General features: G+C 39.4%; 1 protein-coding gene across 1 annotated transcript in view; it reads right to left on the minus strand.

Moving 5' to 3' along the window:
• LOC128705329 (putative surface protein SACOL0050) overlaps positions 1-8,123 on the minus strand; it is a 34,803-nt gene extending 26,680 nt beyond the window's left edge. The window contains exon 1 of the mRNA XM_053800536.2: positions 7,631-8,123. Coding sequence (XP_053656511.2) covers positions 7,631-7,647 — 17 coding nt within the window. The 5' untranslated portion in view covers positions 7,648-8,123. The remainder of the gene's footprint in view (positions 1-7,630) is intronic.
• Between the last annotated feature and the right edge of the window lie 3,162 nt (positions 8,124-11,285).

An 11,285-nucleotide genomic window follows, 5' to 3' on the forward strand; every position in this document is an offset into this window, starting at 1 on the left:
TAAAGTAAAAGGACACATGTGCAACTAATGTGACATTTTATTGTGGCAACGTTTCGCTCTCCAGGAGCTTTATCAAGCCATTACAAACAATACAATACTAGTGAGGTACCATTTCGATGTTCACTAGTGGTAGTGTGGAAAAAGACACTTATGTACAGTTCAGGACATTTATTAAAGGAAACGTTTCGCCACGAGTGGCTTCTTCAGTCCTAATACAGAGAAAACTAAGAAAACATACATATATATAGTGGCGGGAGTCAGGTGAGGTGACGCGTGGGTAGTGGTGGAAGTAGTAGTAGTAGTAGTAGTAGTAGTAGTAGTAGTAGTAGTAGTAGTATTAGTAGTAGTAGTAGTAGTAGTAGTAGTATTAGTAGTAGTAGTAGTAGTAGTATTAGTATTAGTAGTAGTAGTAGTAGTAGTAGTAATAGTAGTAGTAGTAGTAGTAGTAATAGTAGTAGTACTAGTAGTAGTAGTACTAGTAGTAGTAGTAGTAGTAATAGTAGTAGTAGTAGTAGTAGTAGTAATAGTAGTAGTAGTAGTAGTAATAGTAGTAGTAGTAGTAGTAGTAGTAATAGTAGTAGTAGTAGTAATAGTAGTAGTAGTAGTAGTAATAGTAGTAGTAGTAGTAGTAGTAGTAATAGTAGTAGTAGTAGTAGTAGTAATAGTAGTAGTAGTAGTAGTAGTAGTAATAGTAGTAGTAGTAATAGTAGTAGTAGTAGTAATAGTAGTAGTAGTAGTAGTAGTAGTAATAGTAGTAGTACTAGTAGTAGTAGTAGTAATAGTAGTAGTACTAGTAGTAGTAGTAGTAATAGTAGTAGTACTAGTAGTAGTAGTACTAGTAGTAGTAGTAATAGTAGTAGTACTAGTAGTAGTAGTAGTAGTAGTAGTAGTAGTAATGGAACTAAGGAGGTGAGGCAAGAGAGGGACCTGCTGGCATCAAGTAACACCAGTTCCCAGCATGGGTAATATCCTCTTGCTTATTAATTTTGAAACACTGTAACTACCGGATTTTTGCTTTATAGTGTTACTGACAGAAATTAGTGCAGCTTCAATGCATTTTCTCCGTCTTAAGTCGTCTTCTTTAATAACTAGTTTAGCTTCATTGAATTTCATGAGGTGTCCAACATCATGCGTTTTTGCGGTCATCATTTCTGCAAGCATTTTTGTGTTCTGCTATCCTAATGTCCCGAGTTCTGGCTGTTTCCCCTACATATACTTTGTCACACCCCCCACATGGTATAGTGTAGATTCCTGCACTTGTGCCAGAATCATGCTTGGGTTTATGTATCAGGTTTCTAATAGTAGTTGAAGAGCTGGTAGATATTTTAGCCAGTTTTCTGTCAAACATTTTTGAAACATTAGTGGCAACATTGCTGACCGGTAAAACGATGTAACTTGGAGGCTTTTCTTCAATTTGATAGGTGTTGGACATTAGGATAGCAGAACACAAAAATGCTTGCAGAAATGATGACCGCAAAAACGCATGTGTTCAACATAGAGACGATAGGTAAGACACATAGGCAACAGTTAGGCAACTTTATTCCGAAACGTTTCGCCTACACAGTAGGCTTCTTCAGTCGAATACAGAAAGTAGGCAGGAACAGTAGAGATGTGAAGACGATGTAATCAGTCCATCACCCTTGAAGTTGTAGAATTTTGAGGTTGTCAGTCCCTCAGCCTGGAGAAGTTCAGTTCCATAGTCAAGAAATATCTGAAGATCAAGTGACAGTGCGGAGACTTATATACTGTCGGAAGGAGAGGTGCAGAGTAGTAGTAGTAGTGAGAATGTAGCCACATCGTCTTCACATCTCTACTGTTCCTGCCTACTTTCTGTATTCGACTGAAGAAGCCTACTGTGTAGGCGAAACGTTTCGGAATAAAGTTGCCTAACTGTTGCCTATGTGTCTTACCTACCAACCTGTCGGTATTGTATACCATTTTGATGTTCAAAGAGACGATGTTGGACAACTCATGAAATTCAATGAAGCTAAACTAGTTATTAAAGAAGACGACTTAAGACGGAGAAAATGCATTGAAGCTGCACTAATTTCTGTCAGTAACACTATAAAGCAAAAATCCGGTAGTTACAGTATTTCAAAATTACTAAGCAAGAGGATATTACCCATCCTGGGAACTGGTGTTACTTGATGCCAGCAGGTCCCTCTCTTGCCTCACCTCCTTAGTTCCATTACTACTACTACTATTACTACTACTATTACTACTACTATTACTACTACTACTACTACTACTATTACTACTACTATTACTACTACTACTACTACTACTACTATTACTACTACTACTACTACTATTACTACTACTACTACTACTACTACTATTACTACTACTACTACTACTACTATTACTACTACTACTACTATTACTACTACTACTACTACTACTATTACTACTACTACTACTACTACTACTATTACTACTACTACTACTACTACTACTACTACTACTTCCACCACTACCCAGGCGTCACCTCACCTGACTCCTGCCACTATATATATACATGTTTTCTTAGTTTTCTCTGTATTAGGACTGAAGAAGCCACTCGTGGCGAAACGTTTCCTTTAATAAATGTCCTGAACTGTACATAAGTGTCTTTTTCCACATCCTGTCGGTATCACCATACCATTTCCTCACTAGTGGTAGTAGTAGTGACAAAAGTTGTAGTAGTAATACAATATGGTAGAGCAATTAATTCGTACATGAGTAAAAGGATATAAAAGCTATTACTTGGGTAACATAAAAATAGGTTGGACAAATATAGACTGGAAAGAGGCAGCTTGTTTCAGTGTTCACTCTCTGTAATGTGCTTTGTGTAGTATAACAGGAGAGACTATGTGATGGCAGGGTTTACTGTTTTCAGGAGGATTTTCCTTCTTTTTTCATCAAAGACTGCAAGAAAAGAGCTCTTCAGATTATTAATTCTCCACTCACCAACGCCACTCCCAACAAAGTTATAATTGTAATAAAGTTGGTAGAATTACCGACAATATGTAAAGTAAAAGGACACAAGTGCAACTAATGTGACATTTTATTGTGGCAACGTTTCGCTCTCCAGGAGCTTTATCAAGCCATTACAAACAATACATGGACACAGAGGGTATATAAAGGCTCAGAGTGAGGTGTAATACTAGTGAGGTACCATTTAGATGTTCACTAGTGGTAGTAGTAGTAGTAGTAGTAGTAGTGACAAAAGTAATACAATATTGTAATACAAAAGTAATACAATTTGTATTACTACCACTAGTGAACATCGAAATGGTACCTCACTAGTATTGCACCTCACTCTGAGCCTTTATATACCCTCTGTGTCCATGTATTGTTTGTAATGGCTCTTCTCCAGACTGAGGGACTGACCACCTCAAAACTTTAAGGGTGATGGACTGATTACATCGTCTTCAAGTCTCTTCTGCTTCTATCAACTTTTCTGTACTCGATTGAAGAAGCCTACTGTGTAGGCGAAACGTTTCGAAATAAAGATACCTAACTGTTGCATAAGTGTCTTACCTAACAACCTGTCGGTATTTTATACCATTTTAATGTTCAATGTATTGTTTGTAATGGCTTGATGAAGCTCGTGGAGAGCGAAACGTTGCCACAATAAAATGTCACATTAGTTGCAGATATATATTATAAACAACAACGGGCCCAAGACTGATCCCTGTGGAACGCCACTTGTTACAGATCCCCACTCGGATTTAACCCCATTTATGGACACTGCTTCCTGTCTGTGAGCCATGACTCGATCCATGAGAGCACTTTTCCCCCAATGCCATGAGCTGCCACTTTCTTTAACAGTCTTTGGTGCGGAACTCTATCAAAAGCCTTACTAAAATCTAAGTAAATAATATCAGATTCTTTATCGTGGTCAACAGTCTCAAAAGCTTTACTGAAGAAAGTTAATAAATTAGTTAGACAAGACCGGCCTCTTGTGAATCCATGCTGAGTATCATTAATCAAGCTATGCTTATCGAGATGGCTTCTTATAATCTGAGCTATAACTGACTAGTAATTTGCCTACAATTGAGGTCAGGCTTATTGGGCGGTAATTTGACGGTAACGACTTGTCCCCTGTTTTAAAAATAGGAATTACATTAGCCATCTTCCACATATCAGACACTACACCTGTTTGAAGAGATAAATTAAAAATATTAGTTAATGGTTCACAGAGTTCCATTTTGCATTCCTTAACAACCCTTGAAAAAACCTCATCAGGACCCGGCTACTTATTTTGCTTCAGTCGGTCTATCTGCTTCACAACCATTTCACTAGTGACTGTGATGTTACATAATTTATCTTCTTCTAGCCCACTATAAAAATTAATTACTGGAATATTGTTAGTGTCTTCCTGTGTAAAAACCGAAAGAAAATAATTATTTAAAATCGAGCACATTTCATTCTCTTTGTCAGTAAGATGCCCAGTTATTTTTAAGGGGACCTATCTTATCTCTAACTTTTGTTCTATAGACCTGGAAAAAACTTTTTGGGTTAGTTTTCGAATCCTTAGCAACCTTAATTTCATAGTCCCTTTTAGCTTTTCTTATCCCCTTTTTAATGTCCCTCTTAATGTCAATATACTGATTCATAAGATGACCCTCACCTCTTTTGATACGCCTATGAATTCCCTTCTTATGCCCTAGTAGATATTTCAGTCTATTATTCATCCATTTTGGGTCATTTCTATTTGATCTAATTTCCTTATACGGGATAAACGTTCTTTGAGCAGCATGTATAGTGTTCAGAAAACTGTCATGTTGATAGCTCTCTTCGTTACCCCAGTCAACAGATGATAAGTGTTCTCTAAGCCCATCGTAATCTGCTAAGCGAAAATCTGGGACTGTTACTGAGTTATCCCTACTATCATACTTCCATTCAATGCTAAATGTAATTGATTTGTGGTCGCTAGCACCCAGTTCCTCTGAAATTTCTAAATTATTAACAAGAGATTCATTGTTTGCCAGAACTAAGTCAAGCAGGTTATTTCCCCTTGTAGGTTCTGTCACAAACTGCTTCAAAAAACAATCCTGAACTACTTCTAAGAAGTCGTATGATTCTAAATTCCCAGTCAAGAAATTCCAATCAATATGACTAAAGTTAGTCTCCTAGAATTACTACATTATCGTGTCTTGTGGCCCTAACAATTTCCTCCCATAGTAGTCTCCCTTGGTCCCTATCTAAGTTTGGGGGACGGTATATTACACCTAAAATCAATTTTTCATGCCCCTCTGAAAATTCTATCCAAACAGACTCTGTATGTGTTACTTCAGACTTAATACCCGTTTTTATGCCTGGTCACAGACCGGGCCGCGGGGGCGTTGACCCCCGGAACTCTCTCCAGGTAATCTCCAGGTAAACAGTTCAAGCGATCTCGGACATACAATGCCACCCCACCCCCCTTCCCGACACTTCTATCTACTTGGAACAATTTAAAACCTTGAATGTGACATTCCGCAGGCATGTCCCGATTTTTCATATTGAACCACGTCTCAGTTAAGGTTTTCAAAACCATTCATCACAAGGCAAATACATCAATGTTACCTGCACTAGCAACTAGTCTCAACTTGTCCATCTTATTCCTAGCACTACGACTATTTGTGTAATATACATTTAAGGACTCTCCTTTCTCTTTACCCTTCTTGCTCCTTTCTGTTATTTTGCTAAACCTATTACTGTCCCGACTTTTTGAATTAAACCACGTCTCAGTTAAGGCAAATACATCAATGTTACCTGCATTAGCAACTAATCTCAACTCTTCCATCTTATTCCTAGCACTACGGCTATTAGCATAATAAACATTGAAAAACTCTCCTTTCTCTTTACCCTTCCTGCTCATTTCTGCTTTTCTACTAAACCTATTACTGTCCTTATCACCCAATGTCACTGACTTTTCAATATCTACCTCGTTCTGCTTATTACTAGTTCCCCTAGAACTCATAATATTACTACACTGGGACTTCACTGTTTTCCTGCCAAAACCCATACCACTAATTATTCCTAGTTTAAAGTCCTAACAGCTGCCTCCACTGCAGTTGCCAGTGCTCCCACCCCAGACCTAGATAAGTGAACCCCATCCCTGGCATACATGTCATTTCTGCCATAGAAGAGGTCCCAGTTGTCAATGAATGTTACCGCATTTTCCTTACAGTATTTGTTCAGCCAGCAATTGACACCAATTGCCATGGACAACCATACATTTCCAAATCCTCTCCTTGGCAAAATACCACATATGACAGGGTTCCCACTCTTCCTCCTAATTATTTCTATTGCTGACCTATACCTGCTAATCAGATCTTCACTCCTACGTCTGCCAACATCGTTGCCTCCAGCACTGAGACAGATAATAGGATTGCTCCCATTACCTCTCATGATGTCATCCAGATGGCTAACAATATCCTCCATCCCAGCCCCAGGAAAGCAAACCCTCTGTCTCTTACTCCTGTCCTTCAAGCAGAATGCCCTATCCATATACCTAACTTGGCTATCCCCAACAACAACAAAATTCTTACCTTCCTTGGTGTCGTTCGTCGTGACGTTCCCAGTAGTCGACTCACATTCGTCGGGTAGCACTGAGAATGTATTAGATGTTTCCACAACAGTTTCCACGGCAGTCTCCTTCTTCTTCATCGTTTCTACCTTTCCATTCGTCTTCTTGATCGTCAACTTCGCTCCCTGCTGTCCAGCCACTGACCAGTTTCCTTTCTTGACCTGAGGACTCAAAACAGGAGGACTACTACGAATCTTCTTGTTTTCCTCGGTCAGTCGCCGAATCTCCATCTTCGCCATCCTCAATTCTTCCTTAAGCTGTTGGTAAAGTTGCTCGATGGAGGGCATCTTGCTTCAGTTCGAAGAGAGCGCGCAAACAGGTTTTCACAGAGCTAAGTACACGTCACCACTGACAGAGTTAAGTACACGTCACCACTGACAGAGTTAAGTACACGTCACCACTGACAGAGTTAAGTACACGTCACCACTGACAGAGTTAAGTACACGTCACCACTGACAGAGTTAAGCACACGTCACCACTCCTACACGCCGCTACAGTGAAGAAAATCCAAAACCAAATCCGTGGGAAAGTAGTCCGTGACTATGCTTTTACTCCATGGGATGCCCATGGGATGCCCATGGGACGCCCATGGACCCTGGCGCATGTCATCAGACCTCAGCACAGGTCTCATATTTTTGAAATCGGAAAAGGACTTTGTTGACATCCAGTGTACTTAAGGTTCGGGGAGCCTTTAATTCTAATTTCATCACAATTTTTTTAATAAACTTGAATTAAAATAGCTACGCCAGCAGGGAACAACACAGTGTTTGTGTATTACCTTTAAAGGTTAAACTAATTTCGAAAATTAATGTTGCTTATGAAAAATTAAGGGAAGTAATGAAAACCGAAATTTTAAGAGAAAAGTTTTTAACAATAATGAAGAGAAAATCTCTTACTGAAAGGGCTTTTTTTTCTATTGATGTGAACGTATACAGTGAGATGTGTACTGTTCATGTGAATTGTAACATTAATAAACTAGGTGTTGTTGAAGAGGTCTTAGACCTAATAAACAGTGTTTTAAATATACACTATTTCTTTTTTTTACAGTTTTTAATATTTTTCAGTACTCACCATTTATAGATGGTCATGATGTGGACGGTGACTGTTGTGTTGCTCTCACACCAGCACACAACTGGCTGGGACTCTTGTGTTGCTCTCACACCAGCACACAACTGGCTGGGACTGTTGTGTTGCTCTCACACCAGCACACACCTGGCTGGGACTCTTGTGTTGCTCTCACACCAGCACACAACTGGCTGGGACTGCTGTGTTGCTCTCACACCAGCACACACCTGGCTGGGGCTGTTGTGTTGCTCTCACACCAGCACACACCTGGCTGGGACTGTTGTGTTGCTCTCACACCAGCACACACCTGGCTGGCACTGTTGTGTTGCTCTCACACCAGCACACACCTGGCTGGCACTGTTGTGTTGTTCTCACACAAGCACACACCTGTCTGGCACTGTTGTGTTGCTCTCACACCAGCACACAACTGGCTGGCACTGTTGTGTTGCTCTCACACCAGCACACACCTGGCTGGCACTGTTGTGTTGCTCTCACACCAGCACACACCTGGCCCTGAGCTATATATCCATCACATCTGCCTGTCTCATTTGCGTTATGAGTAAAAGTGAAATCAGACGCCATTCAATGGGATTACCTACGTTTGTTTAGGGAACAAAAAGAATTATTTTCCTTTGTGACGACTAACCTGACACGGGAAGCGGATGTTGGCTATGAATGGCGACGTCACAGGCGCTACCTGACTTCCGTTTACACAGTATACACAGTATCAAATATTTACATTGTATACCAAACTGTTTAAGTTTCGAGTGGATGGATCCTGGCTTCTTCCTGTTTCACACTTGATACAGATCATTTTTTTAAAGTAATTAAAAGTAATAATTCCAAGAGTCAAGGAACCGTAATAAGACATATACCCACCTAGAGATATATACCCACCTAGAGATATATACCCACCTAGAGATATATAACCACCTAGAGATATATACCCACCTAGAGATATATACCCACCTAGAGACATATACCCACCTAGAGATATATACCCACCTAGAGATATATACCCACCTAGAGATATATACCCACCTAGAGATATATACCCACCTAGAGATATATACCCACCTAGAGATATATACCCACCTAGAGATGCATATCCACCTAGAGACATATATCCACCTAGAGATATATACCCACCTAGAGATACATACCCACCTAGAGATACATACCCACCTAGAGATACATACCCACCTAGAGATACATACCCTCCTAGAGATACATACCCTCCTAGAGATATATACCCACCTAGAGATATGTACCCATCTAGAGATATGTACCCACCCAGAGATATATACCCACCCAGAGATATATACCCACCCAGAGATATATACCAACCTAAAGATATATACCCACCGAGAGATATATACCAACCTAGATATATACCCACCTAGAGATATATACCCATCTAGAGACACATACCCACCTAGAGATATATACCCACCTAGAGATATATACACATCTAGAGACATATACCCACCCAGAGATATATACCAACCTAGATATATACCCACCTAGAGATATATACCCACCTAGAGATATATACTCACCAAGAGATATATACCCACCCAGAGATATATACCAACCTAAAGATATATACCCACCTAGAGACATATACCCACCCAGAGATATATACCAACCTAGAGAGATATATACCCACCTAGATATATATACCCACCTATAGATATATACCCACCTAGAGATATATAGCCACCTAGAGATGCATATCCACCTATATATATATACCCACCTAGAGATATATACCCACCTAAAGACATATACCCACCTAGAGATACATACCCACCTAGAGATACATACCCACCTAAAGATGCATATCCACCTAGAGACATATACCCACCTAGAGACATATACCCACCTAGAGATACATACCCACCTAGAGATACATACCCACCTAGAGATACATACCCACCTAGAGATACATACCCACCTAGAGATATATACCCACCTAGAGATATATACTCACCCAGAGATATAAACCAACCTAAAGATATATACCCACCTAGAGACATATACCAACCAAGAGATATATACCAACCTAAAGATATATACCCACCTAGAGACATATGCCCACCTAGAGACATATACCCACCTAGAGATATATACCAACCTAGAGATATATACCAACCTAGAGAAATATACCCACCCAGAGATATATACCCACCTAGAGATATATACCTACCCAGAGATATATACCAACCTAGAGATATATACCAACCTAGAGACATATACCCACCTAGAGACATATTCCCACCCAGAGATATATACCCACCCAGAGAAATATACCAACATAAAAATATTTACCAACCTAGATATGTATACCCACCCAGAGATATATACCAACCTAGAGATATATACCAACCTAGATATATATACCAACCTAGAGATATATACCAATATAAAGATATATACCCACCCAGAGATATATACCAACCTAGAGATATATACCAACCTAAAGATATATACCCACCAGAGATATATACCCACCCAGAGATATATACCAACCTAGAGATATATACCAACCTAGAGATATATACCCACCCTGAGATATATACCAAGGTAGAGATATATACCAACCTAGAGATATATACCAACCTAGAGACATATACCCACCCAGAGATATATACCCACCTAGGGATATGTACCCACCCAGAGATATATACCAACCTAGAGACATATACCCACCCAGAGATATATACCCACCTAGAGATATATACCCACCCAGAGATATATTCCCACCCAGAGATATATACCAACCTAAAGATAAATACCAACTTAGAGATGTATACCAACCTAGATATATATACCAACCTAGAGACATATACCCTCCTAGAGATACATACCAACCTAGAGACATATTCCCACCTAGAGATATATACCAGCCTAGAGATATATTCCCACCCAGAGATATATACCAACCTAGAGATATATACCAACCTAAAGATATATACTCCCCAGAGATATATACCAACCTAGAGATATATACCAACCTAAAAATATATACCCACCCAGAGATATATACCCACCCAGAGATATATACCCACCTAGATATATATACCGACCTATAGATATATACACCCCTAGAGATATATACCCACCGAGATATATATACCAACCTAGAGACATACACACCTACAGATTTATACCCACCTACAGATATATACCCACCTAGAGACATATACCCATCTAGAGACATATATCCACCTAGAGATATATACCCACCTAGAGACATATACCCACCTAAAGATAGAGATATATAACCACCTAGAGACATATGCCCACCTAGAGACACCCACCTAGAGATATACCAACCTAGAGATATATACCAACCTAGAGACATATACCCACCCAGAGATATATACCCACCTAGAGATATATACCCACCCAGAGATATATACCAACCTAGAGACATATACCCACCCAGAGATATATACTCACCCAGAGATATATACCCACCCAGAGATATATACCAATCTAAAGATATATACCAACCTAGAGATATATACCAACCTAGCGATATATACCCACCCAGAGATATATACCAACCTAGAGATATATACCAACCTAAATATATATACCCACCCAGAGATATATACAAACCTAGAGATATATACCAAACTAAAGATATATACCC

The sequence above is a fragment of the Cherax quadricarinatus genome, chromosome 15 (assembly GCF_038502225.1).
Source record: "Cherax quadricarinatus isolate ZL_2023a chromosome 15, ASM3850222v1, whole genome shotgun sequence".
NCBI classification, from domain to species: Eukaryota; Metazoa; Arthropoda; class Malacostraca; order Decapoda; family Parastacidae; genus Cherax; species Cherax quadricarinatus.